This window comes from Pelodiscus sinensis, chromosome 3 (assembly GCF_052426305.1).
Source record: "Pelodiscus sinensis isolate ZL-2025 chromosome 3, ASM5242630v1, whole genome shotgun sequence".
NCBI lineage: Eukaryota > Metazoa > Chordata > Testudines > Trionychidae > Pelodiscus > Pelodiscus sinensis.
The window spans coordinates 148,834,236-148,855,625 of NC_143054.1; the positions used below are offsets into that span (position 1 = coordinate 148,834,236).

The 21,390-nt window shown below is 49.2% G+C and overlaps 1 protein-coding gene across 2 annotated transcripts in view; it reads right to left on the reverse strand.

Annotated features, from left to right (window-relative positions):
* Positions 1-3,019: 3,019 nt before the first annotated feature.
* Positions 3,020-21,390, reverse strand: part of NEK2 (NIMA related kinase 2) — a 30,979-nt gene continuing 12,608 nt past the window's right edge. Inside the window, exons 1-9 of one of the 2 annotated variants that reach the window (XM_006123844.4) lie at positions 20,153-20,538; positions 18,675-18,892; positions 15,636-15,876; positions 8,205-8,287; positions 7,789-7,915; positions 7,367-7,583; positions 5,959-6,013; positions 5,805-5,875; positions 3,020-3,286 (exon numbers count right to left, since the gene is read on the reverse strand). In XM_006123844.4, the coding sequence (XP_006123906.1) occupies positions 3,069-3,286; positions 5,805-5,875; positions 5,959-6,013; positions 7,367-7,583; positions 7,789-7,915; positions 8,205-8,287; positions 15,636-15,876; positions 18,675-18,892; positions 20,153-20,248 (1,326 nt within the window). In that variant the 5' untranslated portion in view covers positions 20,249-20,538 and the 3' untranslated portion in view covers positions 3,020-3,068. Of the gene's footprint in view, positions 3,287-5,804; positions 5,876-5,958; positions 6,014-7,366; positions 7,584-7,788; positions 7,916-8,204; positions 8,288-15,635; positions 15,877-18,674; positions 18,893-20,152; positions 20,539-21,390 lie in introns of those variants that run through there. The other variant, XM_075925147.2, reaches the window with a different exon arrangement.

Consider the following 21,390-nt stretch of genomic DNA (forward strand, 5'->3'; position numbering starts at 1 on the left):
GCCTCTTGGCGGAGGACGGCACCCCCCTCACGGATCCGGTGGAGATGCGCGGAAGGGCCAGGGCCTTCTACGCCAGTTTGTTCTCCCCGGATCCGACCGAAGCCGACGCCTGCAGGGCGCTCTGGACCGAGCTCCCGACGGTCAGCGCGGGCGACCGAGACCGGCTGGAGCTGCCTCTCACTCTGGCCGAGTTCTCGGAAGCCCTCCGTCTCATGCCCAACAACAAAACCCCGGGCATGGACGGGCTGACCGTGGAGTTCTACCGCGTGTTCTGGGACGTCCTCGGCCCAGACCTCGTCACCGTCTGGGCCGAGTCCCTGGAGAGCGGGGTCCTCCCTCTGTCGTGCAGGCGAGCGGTGCTCGCCTTACTGCCGAAGAAGGGGGACCTCCGCGACCTACGGAATTGGCGTCCCGTCTCGCTCCTCAGCACGGACTACAAGATCGTAGCGAAAACCATCTCGCTGCGACTGCGGTCCGTGCTGGCGGACGTGATCCATCCCGACCAGACCTACACCGTCCCGGGCCGTAGTATATTTGATAACTTGTATTTGGTCCGGGATCTCTTAGAGCTCGGGTGTAGGGACGGCTTGTCGTTCGCCCTCCTGTCCCTGGACCAGGAGAAGGCGTTCGACAGGATGGACCACGGGTATCTCCTGGGCACCCTGCAGGCCTTCGGCTTCGGGCCCCGGTTTGTGGGTTTTCTCCGGGTGCTGTACGCCCTCGCGGAGTGTTTGGTCAGGCTCAACTGGACCCTGACCGAGCCGGTCAGCTTCGGGCGGGGGGTACGTCAGGGGTGTCCGCTGTCGGGCCAGCTGTACGCTCTGGCGATCGAGCCCTTCCTCTGTCTCCTCCGTAGGAGGTTGACGGGGTTGGTGCTTCGGGAGCCGGAGCTGCGGCTGGTCCTGTCGGCGTACGCCGATGACGTGCTCCTCGTGGTCCAGGACCCGGGCGACCTGGCGCGGGTGGAGGCTTGCCAAGCCGTCTACTCGGCAGCCTCCTCCGCCCGGGTCAACTGGGTCAAGAGCTCTGGCCTGGTGGTCGGGGACGGGTGGCGGGCTGGCTCCCTCCCACCCGCGCTTCAGGCCATCAGGTGGAGCGCGGGTCCGCTGCTCTATCTGGGCGTTTATTTATCCGCCACGCATCCCTCTCCGCCGGAAAACTGGCAAGGTTTGGAGGCCAGGGTGGGTGAGCGGCTGCGGAGATGGACGGGACTGCTCCGGTGTCTCTCCCTTCGCGGGAGAGCGCTGGTACTCAATCAGCTGGTCCTGTCCATGCTCTGGCACCGGCTCAACACCCTGCGCCCGGCCCCGGAGGTCCTGGCCAAGCTCCAGAGGGCAGCTTTGGGGTTCTTTTGGCCAGGACTGCACTGGGTCTCTGCAGGGGTCCTGTCCCTCCCCCTGGAGGAGGGGGGTCAGGGCCTGGTCTGCATACGCAGCCAGGTCCGGACCTTCCGCCTCCAGGCCCTGCAGAGACTCCTCTTCAGTGCAGGTAGTCCGGCATGGGGCACCTTGGCGCGCGCTTTCCTCCGCCGCCTCCGAGGGCTCCGATACGACCGGCAGCTCCTTTTTATCCACCCGAGGGGTCTTCCGCGAGACCTCTCAGAGCTGCCGGAATTCTACCAGGACCTCCTCCAGACCTGGAAGCTGTTCTCGGCGACCAGGTCCGTTGTGGCCTCCGAGGGGGCAGACCTCCTCGCGGAGCCCCTGCTCCACAATCCAGCCTTGTGCGTGCAGGTGGCGGAGTCTCCCTCGGTGCGCCGGAGGCTGATCCTGGCAGAAACCACCACGGTCGGAGACCTCCTGGACTACGACAGGGGGGACTGGGTGGATCCCCGAGCGCTCGCTCGGCGCATGGGGCTCTCCACCCCCCGAACCCCTCTGCGCCTAATCCAGGAGGTGAAGGCGGCTTTGCCGCGGCCCGCTCTCGACTTCCTGCAGCGGTCCTTGCGAGAGGGTACACCCCGCCCCTCCCCTCCTGCAAAGCCTCCGTCCCTTATTATTGGGCCCCTGTTCCACGGGCCCCCCCGGCCTCCCTACCCCTGGACCCCCAGCCGGCTGCAAAATCTGCAGCCGGTCTGTTTCCAAGCCGCGCCAAGGCAACATCTGTACACGCTCGTGCTCCACACCCTGCATTTCCCCACCCTCGTGTCCCGCCCTGATACCAAATGGCGGGACTATCTAAGACCCGTAGAGGGTGGGGAACCCCGGTGGGCCAGCGTCTACTCCGATCTTATTCCGCGGCCCATCGGGGACATCAGTTGGCGGCTCCTTCACGGAGCCGTGAGCACGGGCGTGTACTTGGCGCGGTTTACCCCCATCCCAGACACCTGCCCCTTCTGCGGCGTGAGGGAGAACCTGGCGCACGCCTACCTCGAATGCGCCAGGTTGCAGCCCCTATTCCGGCTCCTCCAGAACCTCTTATTGAGGTTCTGGCTGCACTTTTCCCCCCACCTATTCATTTACGCACACCCTATCCGTGGCCCCACAAAGTCGCGAGACCTCCTCGTCAACCTCCTCCTGGCTCTAGCTAAGAGCACCATCTACAATACCAGGAGGAGGATGCTAGACGAGGGGGTTCTCTGCGACTGTGGGGCCTATTTCCGCTCCTCCCTTGTGTCACGAATCCGGGCAGAGTTCCTCTGGGCGGCGTCCACTGGCTCCATCGACAGCTTTGAGGAGCAGTGGGCGCTGTCCGGGGTTCTCTGCTCGGTGTCCCCATCCGGCTCCCTTATTTTGAACCTCTAACCCGCACTCCTTGATCCTTTATTCATTATTTGTCCCAAGGAATTAGTTGGACATGGGTCCAGTGTCCCTCCCATAAGGCTGGGGAGGGGCTTTTAGAAGGTGGGCGGGCTTCGCCCGCCCACCATCCCATGTTTTCAAATAGACCCCACTACACTCTTGTACACAAGACAATTAAGACAAAATGGTAGCATCTCTGCTAAAACAATACAGGATTCAGCTGATAGTAAAAAAATAAAATCAAGGAGGAGCACAATAGTTGTCCATAAACATTTCAATGTCACTTAAAAATGTATTTACCAAATGAAATAAATAATGTACATAGTTTTAGCGCATGCCCAGAATTTGTCTGCTTTTCAGTTGATAGTTTTTTTCTAATTCACACAGCGCTTGAGCCCGCAGGTTAGCAGCATAGAGGCGTTTCTCCAACTCAGAGCATTTTTCTTTTGAGAGGGGATAATTCTCAGCGTTATCATTGGATAGAGCATTCTCTTTAGTTGCACAAAAATGAACCTTCTTTCTTGAACAGGGAAGTAGTACTCCATCTTAAAAACAGAGAGTGAGGAGGGGAAAATGGCTTTTGAGCTTTATTGAATGAGTAAGTATTCCTCAATAGTTATTTATTGGCATCAGTGCCAGTCACTCCTACATAGAGCGGAGCCTAAACTGGCTCTAAGCTAGCACATGAGTATTAAAAACTCCAAGATAGCCAACAGCGTTATTTGAATCAAAAGCATCATATAAATGCTGCTCATGCATAATTCACCCTTAGTTACGGTTTTTCAACTAATGCTTTTCCTCCTCCCACAGCTTGTTTCACATAGGTGACAGTTATATAGAATGCAAAAGACAGTGCTAAAAGTTATTGGCACTTGTAATTTTACTTTCAGAAGAGCTAAGGTAGAAAAAGCCAGAGAGCTGTTTTTATTTAGCAAAGATTGCTTCAGTTAGCTCTTTCCAGAGGCCACACAAGACAAGAGAGTGATTTTTATTTTGTAGAAGCGCAAGCAGTATACAAAGAGCAGTGATATAGCATGAGTGTAAATAAAAAGTACAGGCTGCTGGCTAGTGGAAGACATGTAGTCATCCACTTAAACACTGCTTTGCAGTGACGTATAGGATAAACAGTTATATAACCCAGAGCTATGTAGAACGTTAATGTGACAATACTAGGCTACGTCTACACTGGCCGCTTCTTGCTCAGACCTCTTTTGCGGAAGAGTTCTTATGCAAAAACGCTTCCACAAGAGCGTCTGCAGTGGCATGTGCTTTTGCACAAGAGCATCTATGGCACTGTAGATACTTTCTTCTGCAAGAAAGCTCTGATGGCCATTTTAGCCACAAGGGCTTCTTGCGCAAGAAATTCATGTTGCCTGTCTACACTCCTTTCTTCTGGACACACACACACACACACACACACACAGTTTTAATACATGCTCTATGAGCTGGTAACAGGTATGTCACACTAGCAATGAAATAGAGGTAGAACTATGCCCTTTGTTTAAAAGAAAAGGTAATCAGACTAATTAGTGACATTGGGAGAAGTGGCAAACTCGGTCTGGTTTGTTAAATAGAAGAGTTTACTTACTATAGAAAAGCAAGTTAAAAAAGACACATGAAAAAGGCAAAGACATTAGGAATTATCAGACTCTAGTATAAATAAGAAAGGCTGAAAAATTAGAGGATAGGAGTTTGCAATAGTTGTTCTACATTCCCCCCCACCCCCACCTCCCCCAAGACCTCCCACAGTTATGCCAGGGGAGAACATCAAAAAGTAATAATGCAAGAGGCAGGGGGTTAATTGGCAGATGATTAGACATATTGAAACAATTTTATTGTGGGTGATTAAACAAAAGCCACACAAGAGCTAGAATCAAGCTTGTAGACAACTATTCCAGTTAGAGTGGTAGTTATGTGGGCACTGAATCAGTGTCTCCTACATGCCGTGAATACTATAATTCTTAGCCAGGTTGCAACATACTTTACCCCTGTCTGTTTAGATTGTATTCCCACCCAGCCCCCACAACACCAGACAGGCATGATTTTCCAGAAATGCTTTTAATGGAAAAGTTTTCCGTTAAAAGCATTTCTGGAACAGAGTGTCTAGATTTCCACAAAAAAGCCCCAATCGCGAAAATGGCAAAGTGCGTCTAGATTGCCATTTTCGCGATTGGGGCTTTTTTGTGGAAAAGTGCGTCTAGATTGGCACAGACGCTTTTCCGCAAAAAGCGCTTTTTGCGGAAAAGCGTCTGTGCCAATCTAGACGCACTTTTCCACAAAAAAGCCCCAATCGCGAAAATGGCAATCTGGGCTGTCTACACTGGCCCTTCTGCGCAAAAGTTGGAGCAGCATAGTATTTCCACAAAAAACACTGACAATCTTACATGAGATTGTCAGTGCTTTTGTGGAAATTAGAGGGCCAGAAAATCAGCCACTGTCTACACTGGACCTGGACGGATGGACGCACACACACACTTTATATTTTGAAGCTTGCTGCTCCTTACCTTGGGTTTTACTCAGTATAATTTGACTCATTCAGTTACAAATTCAGTCTAAGTTATTCATAGACTAAATAGTCTAGCTCTTATGTTTTATCAACTCTAAGTCTGCATTTTTAAGCCATTCATGAAACGAAGGCTATGGGGTCATAAGACATGCAATATGTTTTATTATCAAACATTTTAAAATGTTAAAGATCATAATTACATAGATCTGGTTTCACAATTTGCTCCAAAATAGAATTAACATTCTGAAACCTAGAACTCACTCAAAAAAAACATTCAGAACTTTCTAGCAATTCTAAATGCCCTCCCTTCTCAAATCTAAGGATCAGGCTGAAAAAATATTGACAGTAGCAAACATCTCTTCCTAGAGCTGTTTTTCCTCATTCCATGTGATCCTTTTTATAAAAAAACAAGTCTGAGTTTGTTCAAAGTCATTATAGAAGTTTATGTAGTTTTAGTAAAATGGGACTTTTCATTGCATGCTGAATGTCAGGGGCATCCTCCTGGTTGTGCCAATCAGTGTTTACTAGTTCAAATGGTTTCCTGTTTATTCTCATACCTGGGCTATTTACACCTGCCAATATCCTCTGTTCCTTGAATAGGTTGTAGTTTTTCATCATGTTCTCAGCCCTGTTTTGAAATGGAGACAAGTTAATAAGCTATTTCTACAACATAGAAACAATCTTAAAGTTTGGTCTAGGTTACACAAATACCTAGCAAGTTTATCTTCTGCCAGTCTCTCACGAACACATAGCTCTCGCTCCCTCTCTGGAAGTAAGCATATAAAGAAAGTTATTCGATTTCTGGTGTTTTCCAAACAGGAGAGGCCTGTCCCAAGAGATTTTTCCCTTAATGAAAAAGTAGGTAGTCAGTGAAATATCAAGCCCTTAAATTTCTGCTCCCCACAAAAACACTGTTCAGAAAGTCAAATTGTCAGCCCCTGTACTTCATAGGATATGGTAGTGACTGTAGATGTAAAGGTGTTTGAAGTGACATTCCATTCTTGCATCATAGAATCCCCATACTGCTTAAAATAGCAATCATACCTCAGTATTGTTTTTTTACTCATACCACATACAAAATGGGAAATTACTGTCTGGAAAGGAGTAGTGTGGAGAGGGATTTGGAGGAGGTCATAGTGAACCACAAGCTAAATAGGAGTCAGTTTATTTACAAAAAAAGTGTATTGCAGGAACCTTGCAAGAAAGAAACAAATCAGAAGGCTAGCAGTGTTGGTTTTGCTGAAACCAGACTATGAGGAGTTCAGTGGCACCTATAAAGAACAAGCAGCTTATTGGGGCCATAAGCTTTCATCAGGATCAAAACAGTTGAGTAGGTGTGACTACCAAAAAAAAAAAAAAAAAAAAAAAAGAAGAGGTAAAGTTATTCTGTAGTAAGCTAGTCATTTTGAATTGCATTTCAGACCCATTCTGAGTGTCAAGTTTGCATTTGTGTGAAGCTGTAGAGCTTCACACAAGTGTTTTTGAATTGTATTTATTTTTTTGGCTGAAGTATGGCAACTTTCAAGTTGGCTACTGAGTGTCCAGAAAGACTGAAGGGCTCCCCTACTGGTTTTAGAATGCTACCATTCTTTGTTCAATTTGTATCCATTCTTTGCACACATTGCATTTTTGTACTAATGTACATGGTTTCATTGCTGGCACAGAGCACATAGATGTGCCAGTGAATGAGCCTCTGATGGGATGGCTGATGTGATTAGATCCTACGATGGTATAATTTGAGTAGGAGCAGGTCAGTCGCCCTGGAGAAAATAGCAACTCTGAGTAGGCAGTGCAGAGTGAGTAAGATGCTATTATTCTGATGTGGTAGCATTCTATTCACTTTACACTGTATGGCTAAACATGGGACCTGAATCCACTGACTTGCACTATGTTCTGTAAATTGTTAACCTTTGATTGCCATGAACAGCCTTCTCAATTCTCCAGAATTCCAACCGAGGTTTCTACTCTTGGATTAGGCTACCAAGCAAGGTAGCATTAAATACCAAAACCAAGCAATAAAGTGCTAGTTTTAAAAGGCTGCATGTGGACTGTCCCTTTGACAGGCTCTCAGACCAGGACCCCATTCTGACCACACCACTCCAAGAACGCAATTTCATACGTTCTAGTTGTTGCTCTCGCTCTTTCATGGCTCGTTCTCTCTCCTGCAGTTGCGCTTCCTTCAGTTTCAGCTCATTTACTGCAGTGCCCGAATGCTGCAACCTCTCTGGCTCAACTGATCGTCTTTTCCTCTCTGTGAAATTTCTCTGACCTTCTACCACCAAGTTAGCTATCAAGGGGTTCTGTAGAATTTCTTCAACAGATGGTCGATAGTAATCCTTCAGAGAAACAAAGCAGGGTAAGAGCATGGCAAGTGTCAGTATAAGAAACTTAGAACACCAGTTCTGTTCCTTATTGAGGTTTAAAAAAAAAAAAGTCAGTACAAGTTCAATCCTACAATAGTGTTAAAGCTCTAAGATGCTTTAAGTATCAAACAAAAGTATTAGTGGGGAAAAAAAAAAAAAACCAGCAGTCATTCCCTACCTTTAAGTTCAGCATTTTTTTAATAAGTTCATTCAACTGATCTGAATAACGATACGGTATTCGTCTGAACTTCCCTTCCTTTATCTTCTCTGACAATTCCTTTTGGTTATAGGCTGTAAATGGAGGCCTGAAGAAGAGTATTTATTTTCTTAAAGGTTCTTTTCACTGTTTAACATCTCTAGTTACAGGCTCTTCATTGTGTTTGAGAAAGTCTCCATTTACCACTTTGAAGAAACCTGGTTTTTTGTTTGTTTTTAAAGTATTTAGAGAGCTTGGTTTTGATTTTTAAACTATTTTGAAAAGAGACAAGTTGGTTTGTTGATTACTATTTAGAGAAACTTAAGTCTTTGCGTGTGTAGCATCACATCATACTTCAGTTACAATAAAAATTCTCAGAGCATATATTTTATACTTACGAGAGTGCACACAGCTCATACAGCAAGCATCCTAGAGACCAGATGTCTGATTTTTCATTGTATGACATACGGTTCATTTGTTCCTAAGATAAAGTAGTCTTTAAGACATGTTAGCAATCAAAGATTTACAGCAATTCAGTTAATACAGCAGATCTAAGCTCTTATCATTGAAGTTTGCAGTTTAATTCAGGATAGCTACTTCAAGCTAGTACAGTTCAGAATATAGACTTATTGTTGTGCTAATATACTGAGCTTAGTTGTTAGAACTGCATCAGTATTTTAATAAAAGTGATGAGAAACATCCATTATAGACTACATGTAGATCACAGAAAGGAAAAAAGGGGGGGGGCGCGCGCGGGAAAGTACTTCGGAATGAGTGAGCTTTGAAATGACCACACAGGATTTTCATTTCCAAGTTTAAGGCCACATCTCCGCTTGTCGAAGTATTGACAATCTGGCAGTCAATCCTCTGGGGTTTGATTTAGCAGGTCTAGTAAAGACCCACTAAATTGAACCCCGGCTGTCACGAGTAGTAAGGGAAGGAGACAGGAGCATTCCCTATGGTGCCACCCCAGGAAAAGGTAGGTGCAAGGCAAATTGACTACACTTATGCAATGTAGCTGGAGTCATCTATCTTGCATTGATTTTCTCTAACAGTGTAGACCTGGTCTAAAAGCCACAGAAGACTAGAAAAGAACGGTTACTTAACTGTAACTGTTGTTCGAGATGTGTTGCTCATGTCCATTCGAATTAGATTTGCGCGCCACGTGCACCGCGTCTTCCGGAGCATTTTCCCTAGCGGTACCTGTAGCGCCAGCAGGGTGCCCCCTGGAGTGGCACCGCCATGGCGGGGCATAAGTACCCCTGCCGGCGCTGCCCCGCCTCAGTTCCTTCTTGCCGGACACTCCGACGAAGGGGAGGTAGGGTGGGAGTCGAATGGACATGAGCAACACATCTCAAAGAACAGTTACAGGTAAGTAACTGTTCTTTTCGAGTGGTTGCTCATGTCCATTTGAATTAGGTGACTTCCAAGCTAACCCCACCTCAACGAGGAGGGGTCGGAGCAGTCAAACAGAGGTCCACGAAAGTTGAATAACCCAAACAAATTTATTCAACCCAACAAACAGAACAAATTGTATAAAGTGCAATGTGACACTGATAAACCAAAACATATTTACAATACCGAGCTGAGGACTGCAGAGCCCACCCCTGTGTCCTACCTAGCCTGTTACGCCAGCACATAGTGCGCTGTAAATGTCTGAATTGACGACCAAGTGGCCACCCTGCAAATCTCAGTAATTGGAACCTGCGCCCCAAAAACTACTGAGGACGACTGTGCCCATGTAGAGTGTGCTGTAACCCGGGGCGGGACCTTCCTGGCCAGGGCATAGCACTCCCTGATGCATCCCGTGACCCAGTTGGACAACCTCTGGGTTGAAATAGGGAGTCCTTTCACCCTGTCCGTGAAAGCAATAAACAGCTGTTGAGACTTGCGGAAGGGCTTGGTCCTATCGATATAAAAAACAAGTGCATACCTAACATCCAGGGAATGGAGCACCTGCTCCTTGGGGGAGGCGTGAGGTTTCGGAAAAAAACTGGGAGGTAGATCTCTTAGGACAAATGGAAAGGTGACAGCACCTTTGGGAGAAAGGGTGAGGGCGGAGCCTCACGTTGCCTATCAGAAAACACCAGGTAGGGCAGATTAATCGTCAACGCCCACAATTCGGAAACCCTGCGAGCCGACATAATAGCCACAATGAATGCAACCTTCCAGGAAAGGTGCTTCAAGGAACATGAAGACAGTGGCTCAAAAGGGGGCAACGTAAGTTTGAACAGCACGAGGTTGAGGTCCCAAGCTGGGAGAGGGGGTCTAACTGAGGGATACAACTTATCCAAACCCGTAATGAACCTTTTGACCACAGGGTCCGAAAACAGAGAAACTCCTGACGTACCAACGTGGAAGGCAGAGAGAGATGCCACGTGAACTTTGAGGAGATAGAGAGGCCACTAGACCTAAGCTCAAGAAGATAGTCCAGGATGGACGGGACAGGCACACAGGACAGGTTTACTCCCCTTCGGGACACCCAAGACGAGAAGCGCTGCCACTTGGTGGCGTACGACCATCTAGTAGAGGGTTTCCTACTACTTAACAGCACCATCTGTACCTCTTGGGAACATTCCCTTTCTGGCCGATTTAATCCTGGATAAACCAGGCCATTAGGTGTAGAGCCTCAAGATTTGGGTGAACCATGGTTCCACGGTTGAGTCAGGAGATCCCGTTCTGGCGGGAGTGATATTGGCTCCTCGGTGAGCATTTCCACCAGTATGGGGAACCAGAATTGTCTGGGCCAGCTGGGGGCTATTAGGATGACTGATGACCAGAAGGTCTTGACCCTGGTCAGGACCCTGGGAATCAGGGGAAATGGAGGAAAAGCATAAAGGATGCTCGCTGGCCACGTGACCGTCATGGCATCCCCCCCGGGAGTGCTTCCCTAGCCCCAACAGGGAGCAGTAGCTCTGACACTTGGTATTGTGTGCTGAGGAAAACAAGTGTAGTTGGGGACAGCGCCACCTGTGAAAACCTGCTGAAGGACAGTCTTTGAGGGTCCACTCATGGGCTCCAAAGGACCTGCTCAGAGTATCCGCCAGCAAGTTTTTGCACCCCGGCAGGTACCCCGCCTGCAGCGTTATGTCATACTCCACACACAAGTGCCAGAGGAGCAGAGCCTCGCAGCAGAGGGGAGGCGATTGAGCCCCTCCCCCCCCCACCTGTTTAGGTAAAAGACGGCCACCGTATTGTCCAAGCGGACCAGGACCGAGCGGTGAGAGAGCTTCAAAAGGAAGGTCTCTCAGGCGCTCCTTACTGCCCGGAGCTCCCAAATATTGATGTGAAGGGTCTGCTCTGCCGGGAACCATAAACCCTGGGTTCTGTGGTGCCCCAGGTGTGCTCCCCAACCCAGATCGGAGGCATCTGTGACCAGGGTAAGCGAGGGGGAGGCATGGTGAACGGGACCCCACTGCACACTACTGCCTCCTGGGTCCACCACTGTAGGGAGGCTACGATACCCGGGGGCATGGTAAGGACTGCATCCCATAGGCCCCGAGACTGGCTGAATGCTCTGGCCAACCAGGCCTGCAGAGGTCTGAGCCTCATTTGAGCATGGCGCAGTACGTACACACCATCATGTGTCCCAGCAACCTCGAGCAGGCCCCGGCTGTCGTGATCGGGGACCAGGTTAGCCTGGAGACCAGCTCCACTATGGCGATAAGCCTGGCCATGGGAAGGAATGCTCTTGCTACCCTGGCATCCAGGAGGGCACCCACAAACTCAAGATGCTGGGGGGGGGGGGTCAATGATGACTTTTCCTTGTTTAGCATGAGACCCAGCCTTACGAAGAGAGCCCTTGTAAAGGACACATGGGCCTCTACTTGCTTGTAGGAGCAACCATAAATTAGCCAGTCATCGAGAGACGGAAAAACATGTATCCCTTTCCTGTGGAGGAAAGCCGCTACGACTTCCACGCACTTGGTGAAAACCCTGGGCACTGTTGATAGGCCAAAGGGAAGCACCGTAAACTGAAAATGGCATTGGGAAACAATAAATCTGAGGAACCTTCTGTGGCTGGGTCTTATTGCCACATGGAAGTATGTGTCCTTGAGGCTGAGGGTTGCATACCAGTCTCCCAGTTGTAACACCAGAAGGACTGAGGCCAGGGTTACCATTCTGAACTTGGTTTTTATGACCGACTTGAGGTCCCTGAGGTCTAAAATACGACAAACCCCGCCCTTTGGTTTTGGCACGATGAAATACCAGGAGTAGAACCCCCTGCCCTGCAAGTGGGGAGGAACCCTTTCTACCGCTCCCTTTGAGAGAAGCACCAACACTTCCTGGCACAGGGTGTCTTTGTGAGAGGTGTCCCTGAAAAGGGATGGGGAAGGGGGTTGGAAGGTGGCGGGCCCAGAAAAGGGATGATGGAGCCACCATTTACTATGTTTAACACGCAGGTGTCAGTCATGATCTGAGCCCAAGCCTGGGCAAAGCGAGCTAACCTGGCCCCAAACAGGGGCCCAGGATGGGGGACTGGTACGCAACTCTCCAGCTGCCCATCAAAATTGTTGTTTGGGCTGCTAGGAAGGCCCTTGGGCTGCCCCACATTGGCTTCCCCTCTAGGGCGGCGGGGGCAACCTCTAGTGGTATGGTGGGGGGCGCAGCCTCTCCGGAACCCCCACCGGAGGTCCGAGGGTGGCATCTCCAGTAATCCCCATGGGACTTGGGACTGCGCTCTCCCCTGCTGTCTATAGGGCAGTTGGCAACACTGAGGGGCAGGCATGTGAATCCTCAAGGACCTAAGGGTAGACTTCATTTCCTTCAGCGTATGGAGCCTGGAGTCCGTATGCTCCAAGAACAAGGCTTTCCCGTCAAAGGGTAAGTCTTGGATAGTGTTCTGGACGTCAGGGGGAATTCCAGAAACCTGCAGCCAGGCACCACGGCGCATGCTGCAGAGTCAACTGCATCCAGGGAAGCCTGGAGGGCTGTCCGGGCAATGATCTCCCCCCCCCAAGATCATGGCCACGAACTCCTGACAGTCCTCGGCAGACAGTCTATCTTTAAATTTTTCCATGGCCTGCCAAGTGATGAAAGCGTAACAGCTCAACATTGCCTGTTGGTTTGCGATGCGGAGTTGCACCGCACCCGTGGCATAAATCTTACGGCCCATCAAGTCCAGGCGTTTGGGCTCTCTCGCCTTTGGAGATGGACCCAGCTGAGGAAGCCTTTCCTTTTCAGCCACTGCCTGTACGACCAAGGACCCCGGGGTGGGCTGGGAGTATAGATGCTCGTGCCCCGGCTGGGGCACGTAATAGCGCCTCTTCACCCCCTTTAAGGTTGGGGGTCAAGGTCACTGGAGGCTGCCACAGGGCATTAGTGATTTTGGCTACTGTTTTGTTAAGTGGTAGAGCCAAGCGGGCGGGAGCGTCATCCGTGAGGATATCCACCATGGGATCCGTATCCTCTACTACTGGCTCCACCGGGATACCCAGATTGGAGGCCAATTGCCTCAGCAGATCCTGGTGAGTGCGGGCATCCATGGATGGTAAAGCCGGCGCGGTATCTGCCAGGACTTCATCCGGCAAAGAGGAGGATGACGACTCCCAGATTGGTGCCAAAGGCAATGCAGGGGAAGGCACCCAGGAAGGAGAGGGGGGAGAATAACCGGTTGTGAAGAAGGGTCTGGTACAGGAGGTTGTAATTCCCCAGTGACCCCCTGGTCAGATGGCCTCTGCGGAGAAGGAGGGGGGCGAGAGTGTGGCAGATGGTGGTGCACACTGCCCCGATGCGCCAGATGCTGCAGAGGATGGCACAGGCCCCTGCCATTGATGTTATGCCCAAGGAGTCCAGAAGGGCCATTATGACTGTGGTGGCCAAGTTTGTTGTAGCCATAGGCGATCCCGTCGGGGCTGGGAACGGGACCTGTGAGCTGGGGACTCTCCTGAGGATCCCGACCAGAAAGACAGAGCATTGGAGGCTGAAGAGTACTCAGACTCTGGCCAAGGAGGGGGCCGACGACTGGGGAGCAAGTCTAGCCATTGACTCAGGCTTGCCAGAATGCCGAGGTTTATGTGCCAGTACTGAGAAGCACGGTACCGGAGCTGGCGCTGTAATTGGTTGAGGTGCCTGCTGAGGTGGAGCTGGTTGTGGCACCGGAAGGAATGGGCCCGAAGCTCTTTCTGGGTGTATTGTTTGCTGCGGTACAGGAGGGTCAAGCCTCAATGTCTGGAATGGTGCTCGTTGCGGCACCTGCAGGAGAGATCCCGGCAACTGAATAGGAGCCTGTTGCGGTGCCGAGATGTCAGGTACTGGTGCATGGAGTTGTGCCTGATGCAGTGCAGAGGGAACCGGTGCCGGTACGGGTGTTGCCACATGGCATGATAGGACTGATGATGTCAGTGCCGGTTGTGGTAGGTGCACCAGAGTGGCCCATGGGGTCAACACCGGTGCTGAAGCGTATGACTGTGCGGAAGGTCCCGGTGCCGAGAAAAAAAGCAGCGAAGATGACGATGCACTGGCGGAGTGATAGGGCACCAGTGCGGCCAAAACTGGCCCCGGAAGGGGTGTCAGCGCTGTCAGAGGCCAAGTCCCATCAGTTGCCCCATAGGGGTCGGCAGCCCCCTACCGAGGATGGTCCCGGGGGAAAAGTGGCCCTCACCGTCCGAGCCTGTCGGTATGGGGGCAAGGCCGGGGCCAGCGTGGACTGCGGTGAAGGCGACCGACCCGTCCGCCAACAACTGGGGCGGGGGGGAAGGTAGTGAGGGAGATCAAGTCCTGTACCACTTCAAACATGTCTGGTGTGGAGGGGCAATGGGAGGGTAGCTGGCCAGGGCTAGGTGGCCTTTCAGCCCTTTTGCGCCGCACCATTGTGGATAAGGCCGTAGGCACCGGAGAGATGGTACCTCAGTGCCCAGCAGGTTTGGGCTTATGCCTTGGGGACAGACCAAGACGATTTAGGCCTTTTTGATGCTGGAGAGTGGGACCAGTGCTGAGCGTGCATCTCCGAGGCTCTGTCCCGAGGCAGGGCCTTCCACATAGATGCTGGTGCACTGTGCACCGCAGCAGGAGTAGCCGGTGCCAGATGAAGCGACGCTTCCATAAGGAGGAGTTTTAAACGAGAGTCTCTCCCTTTTGGTGCGAGGCTTGAAGGACTTGCAGATCCTGCAGGCATCTGCAATATGGGTCTTCCCGAGACACTTCAAACAACTATCATGAGGATCCCCTTTGGGCATAAACTTTGAGCAAGCTACACACGCCTTAAAGCCTTGCGGCCCAGGCATTCCTCACCTCCCCACTCCGGGGGAGGGGGGGAAGAGGAGAAGAGGGAGAGAAAAAAAAATGAAACTGACTACCTAACTAGCGAACTATTTACACTTGAAGGGAACAAATAAGAACCATAAACTAACTACGAGAAAGACATGCTCCAGTCTGACTGTCACAGGCGGTAAGAAGGAACTGAGGTGGGGCAGCGCCAGCAGGGGTACTTATGCCCTGCCATGGCAGTGCCACTCCAGGATACTGCTAGGGAAAACGCTCCAGAAGACGCAGTGCATACGGCACGCACACCTAATTCGAATGGACATGAGCAACCGCTCGAAGAAGAACCCTTGTTGCACAACCATTTGAAGATAGTGTCCCAGCTAGTCAGCCATATACGAGAACATCCTGATGCAACAATTCTGCATCTTGTAAGTTATATCCACCGTAAAAGTCCTTCCTCCACCCTCCCAAATGCAAGTTTTAAAGGCCTGTCCCTTCTTAAAAAGCATTTGACTACATGAACTAAGAATTAGTTTGTTTCATTAACTGAACCTTATAAAGACGTACATGAATTCTGATAAATCGAAAGGTTGCAGAAGAAGTCAGAATCTTAGAACACTTACTGGAGACATGTAATATGGAGTGCCAACAAATGTTTTAGCAAAACTGGTGTCATGGTGCAATATTCTTGCTAGTCCAAAGTCTCCAAGTTTCACATTATGTTTACTATCTAGAAAAATATTTGCTGGTTTTAGATCACGGTGCAACACAGTATGGCCACCATCACTCCGTCTGTGACATTCTTTCAAGGCCAGGGTCAACTGAGTCAATATGCGGAGAATGAAGTCTTCCTCTAAGTAGTGTCTATGAAAGGAGAATACATTAGCTAGGTGTTCACATTTTAGGGTATATCTACATTAGAAAATTAATCTGAAATAATTAAGTTTGAAATATATCCCAAAATAATATGTGTCTCACTATGGGGAAGTCTTGACATTAGTCCAATATAGGCTCCATTAATGAGCCTACTACCTCTACTGAAAGCCCCAGGAAACACTGGGGAGTAATTACTTCAAATTACTCTGGAGAGTAGTATTTCAAAATAGCAACAGCAACTAGTGCTATTTTGAAATACAGGGTACTCCCGCTATACATCTAAGATATGTTTAAAAAAGGGATGAATAGCAAAAGGATGTAAAGCAGGGAATTTCCCCTCCCACCTCACCCCATGGCTGACTTCTATTTGTGCAAACTGGTCTTTTTTTGCACAACAGAAGAGTGGGGAATGGGAGGACCCCCATAAGCTTCAACAACGCTAGTGCAGAACCAACATACCAGGGCAACTTATAGCAAGGACACCCTGTAACTATGGAAAAAGCTGCACATTCTGGGTTCATCTGACCACACACCCCCTCTGTAGAAGTGTTTCCTCCAGCCATCCCATCTTTGCTTCAGAAAATCAGTTCCTTTCTATCTGTGCTGTAAGTATCATACATAGTAACCTAGAAGGTTAACAGCATTGACAAGCAGAATGATTTAAGCAATGTGTCAACTTTTGATTCTAGTCTTGCATCCTGGGACATTTAGGAAACAATGTCAAGGAGCTTTCAGACTCGAGTATTTTAAAATGAGTGGATACTTATATGACTAAGCCAACCAGCGAAGGCTCTATTTTGTATGAGCTGAAGCAGTGTGTTCTGTTGAGACAGTTCCATCACTACTCTTTTAGAGAAATGTCACAGCTAGGGGTAAGAGAACTTTAAGATCTCTCATTAAGTGCAATTATAAAACCCACAAGATAGGAAAGGGGCTTTGAGGTAGGTTTGATATTTGAACTTGCTTTTAAACTTGAGACAGTTGACAAGATTTCTGCTTGTTTTTATTTTCAATCACTGCAATAGCATTGCATGTGCACATTGTGCAAGAGTAGCTTTAATATAGCTTTGCTCAACGTAACTAATCAAGTTAGCAACATTTATACATTTTTTTTCCCTTTCCAAGAGTTTTGGGTGATGAAACTCCTGTAAGGTCAAGTATGCCTAATTGCAAAAGTGAGTAAATCTACAGCACATCTTTAAGATCACACTGCAAAACAGTTAGTGGAGTAAAGAGAACCCATGAGTCCAGATTGTTCTGTCTCTAGCAGTCAGAACATGGTATCTAGCCTTGGATCATTTTTCTGTGAAAGATGGGGGCTACGTCTGGACTGGCATGATTTTCCAGAAATGTTTTTAAAGGAAAAGTTTTCCGTTAAAAGCATTTTCAGAAAAGAGTGTCTAGATTGGCACGGACGCTTTTCCGCAAAAGCACTTTGGCCATGGCCAATCTAGACGTGCTTTTGCGCAAAAAATCCCGATCGCTATTTTCGTGATCGGGGCTTTTTTGCACAAAAGCAATTTCAGCTGTTTACACTGGCACTGGAATTTTGCCCGAACGGGAGCAGCATAGTATTTCCGCAAAAAGCACTGATTTCTTACAGTAGGAAGTCAGTGCTTTTGCAGAAATTCAAGTGGCCAGTCTAGACACAGTCTAGGTTTTTACCTCACACAAGGGAATGCAATAAAGACTATTACTGTACATGCAAACTATCTTTCTGTATTTTATCAGTAGAAGTCATTCTATCACAGCTTCCACTAAACTATACCTAAACCCTACACTTTAAGGCTGGCTTTGATTTTTATTCTACACTGGCATGATTTTGCAGAAATACTTTGGGGCTGTGTCTAGACTGCATCCCTTTTCCGTAAAAGGGATGCAAATTAGACACACCGCAATTGCCAATGAAGCAGGGATTTAAATCTCCCCCGCTTCATTAGCATGAAAAAAGCTGCCGCTTTTTTCCGGAAAAAAGCGCCAGTCTAGATGCGGATCTTTCGGAAAATAAACCCTTTTCCCGAAAGATCCCTTATCCCTCATTTTAAGATAAGGGATCTTTTGGAAAAGGTTTTATTTTCCAAAAGATCCACATCTAGACTGGCGCTTTTTTCCGGCAAAGCGCCGAGCCGGAAAAAAGAGGCAGCCATTTTTATGTTAATGAAGCAGGGGAGATTTAAATCCCCACTTCATTTTCAATTGCGATGTATCTAATTTGCATCCCTTTTATGAAAAAAGGGATGCAGTCTAGACACAGCCTAATGGAAAAGTTTTTCCGTTAAAAGTATTTCTGCAAAAGCACATCTAGATTGGCACAGATGCCTTTGCACAAAAAGTGCTTTTGCACAAAAGCATCCGTGGCCAGTCTAGATGCGATTTTGCGCAAGAAAGCCCCAATCACCATTTTAGCCATCGGGGCTTTTTTGCACAAAACAGTTCTTCCCTGTCTACACTGGCCCTCTTGTGCAGGTATTCTTGGGCTCCCCCCCCCCCCCCAAGCAGGAGCGTGAAAGCTTTTACGCAAGCAGCACTGATTTTGTACATTACAAAGTCAGTGCTCTTGAGCAAATTCAAGCGGCCATTCAAGCTGGCAATTTTTTTCACAAAAACTTTATGCACCCCACGCAATTCCTTCGTACAAAAATTTAGAAATCTGTGATTAATTTTTTATCAAACCTAAGATTCTAATTGATTACAAGGAGATGCATTTTGATTTGGCTTAATTCTGGTAAATGATCCCGTTATTTAGATGGGAGAGCACAAGAGTCCCATAAACAGATTTCACATGCCTTTCCTTTGTACATCTTGCAATTAAAGTAGACAGGTCACCTCCTTCACAATATTCCATCACAATGTAGAGGGTTGTATTGGTTCTGTCAATAATGCGATCATAATATCGGACAATATTTGGATGTTTCAGCTCCCGGAGCAAATTCACTTCTGAAACAAGCATTTGTTTCTCTGCTTCTGTCATAGAGCCATAGTCAAGCTCTTTCCAAACTAAGACCTGAAAAACAGTTTACAAAATGACTAAAACACTAATGCTTTCTTTAGGAATGGCTTATAAAGCCAAGCCAAGCTAATTGATCAACTAGTTGAGCTTGATAAGCTAGAACAGCAGTTCTCCAAACATGAGGGTCAGGACTAAGGAATGTAATGATGAATTAGGGTAACTGTGTAACCACTGAAAGCCTCAGCAGTTCTATAGTTACTCAGGTTGTGGACTCTTCAGTATAAAATTTAGCTTTATTCTACAGAGCCTGAAGCAAAGCTTCCCTGGGAGAAGGGCCACCCACCCCAGCTCCCTAGAAGGCCTCTTTGCTACTGCAGGGATGCCTCCTCCCCTGGAGGAGCTGGCTGCCCTTGCTCTCCAGGCTGACAGGGAGGAGGCTTCCCCCAGTGTAACCCATAACTTAGCACCCATTATCAGTTAAGCAGATAGTCATTTACATTCAAACATCTCTGATCAACATCCCCTGTAAACTACGTGCTTTCAAACCACTCAGTTGAGATTTAAGTGCAGTCCATCTGCTTACTAGATAGATACTACAATTATCACCTGTAATACCATTAACTCACAAACATCCCACTCTCCCTACCTTTAATATCAGCAATTCACAGACACTTACCTTCCTTCCTCCCCCTTCCCACCCCCCCCCCCGCATCCCCCTTCTGTTCTGCAATGTCATTTGTCCTTTTCATATTTGTTCATTTTTTTAATTGTATCCTTTGGTATATATGGTTGTGACTACTTTCTTCCACTATTTGATCTGAGGAAGTGGGTCTGGCCCACGAAAGCTCATCATCTAATAAACCATCTTGTTAGTCTTTAAAGTGCTACATTGTCCTGCATTTTGCTTACTAGATAGAACACCCACAGCTGTTTTAGGTTTCCATTGGTGGCACACATAACCACTTGCCTCTGTGCACATATTTTATTTTGGATATGGTTGGTAAAGATTAGGGGGAACATTAATCACGACCCCATTATAACAGCATTACCACAGAGTTGGCTTCAGCCTTGTTAGGAACCAGGCCTCTCCTGAGAATGGAGCAGTAATTTCTGTGTCAGGAGGTCGCAGTGCAATGAAGTTTGAGATCCCCCCACCCGACTGAGCTAAAACCAGGACCCGTCACACAGCGCGCAGCCAGAGGCGCTGAGAACAGATGTCGGGCATTACGGGCAGCGGCGGGGAATGGGACTTCTCAGCATGAGGACGCCAGAGATCGTCGCACTCAGCGGGGCCCGAGCTGCCCTGCTACTCACCTTGCCGTCCACCCGGCGCAGCACCTTTTGGCACTTCCCATAGGAACCGGCGCCGATGGTGAGCAGCACCTCGTAATCCTCAGGCCGGCTCGGCATGGCGTCACGACACGTTGAATCCCGGCCAACGGCACCACCGTAGCGGTGCTGCCTGTCGCTGTCGTTTAAACGCGCCGCCCCCGCTGGTCATTGGCCCCGCACAGCAGCTCCGCCCACACCTTCAGTCCGCCCATTGGCTATTCCGTTGTAAACAATTTACGTCATTGTAACGGCCGTTACGACTGCTAAGCAACCACGGCGGCGCGAGGGAAGATGGGGAGACAGCTCCGCCCCTTTTTTCGTATAGTTCCGGCAGACAACTGCCCCATTTCCTGCCTTTGCTTCTCAGGAGCAGACGGACACTTCTCCCGGGCTGTGATCTTCCACCCAACGCCTGCCCGCAGTACCGTACCAACGGCCACCCCCACCACATCCCTCACCACCTGCCCCACTGTCCTGCCACGCCTCCCACAGCTCCGTCGCCACAGACAGCCCACTAAGCTATTGCCCCCCCAGCTCATCGCTGCCGCCCATGCTGTCTCCACCACTGCGTCCCCATCCTCTTATTGCTGCCTCTCCACTGCCCCCCCTCCTCCACTCGGTGCTCATGGCCTGCCCAGGGTTGAAATGGGTGTATTGGCTGTGTAAAATAGAGGTCCTCAAAGTGTGAGGAATGCTCCCCTAAAGGGGGGGGTGCTGAGGAACGGGGAGGGGTACAGCAGCCACTGTGGGCTGGGAAGGTGCATCACCAGCCCCACTGCTCTGGCCCCACCGCTCACTTGGTGCTCCAGCTGTCACCCCACTAGTACCTGGCAGGGGGAGGTGGGGCAGACAAGGATAAGGAGGGGGTGACCCTGAAAAATTTGGGGACCTCTGATATAACCTGTTAAGGGGGCACCAGCCACCTGCAGCAACATCCTCTAACCCTGCTCTGGGACTTTTCCAGGCTCTCAGAGGGGTGGCTGGTGAGAGAAGCTTTCCTCCCAAACCTTTCACACAACAGTGGCTTCCCCCCCAGAAGTGGGACCCAAAACCCTGCTTCAGGCTTCTGATCAAGTACATAGGGTCACACAACACTGGTCAGGTTTGACCTGGTCAGACCAAATTTGAGTGAGTGGTGTTGCAACAGGATGCAGCACATGGAGTAGAGAGCTGGGTCCAGCCACACAGGATAGGAACCACCACTGCTAGGAGAGTGTGGT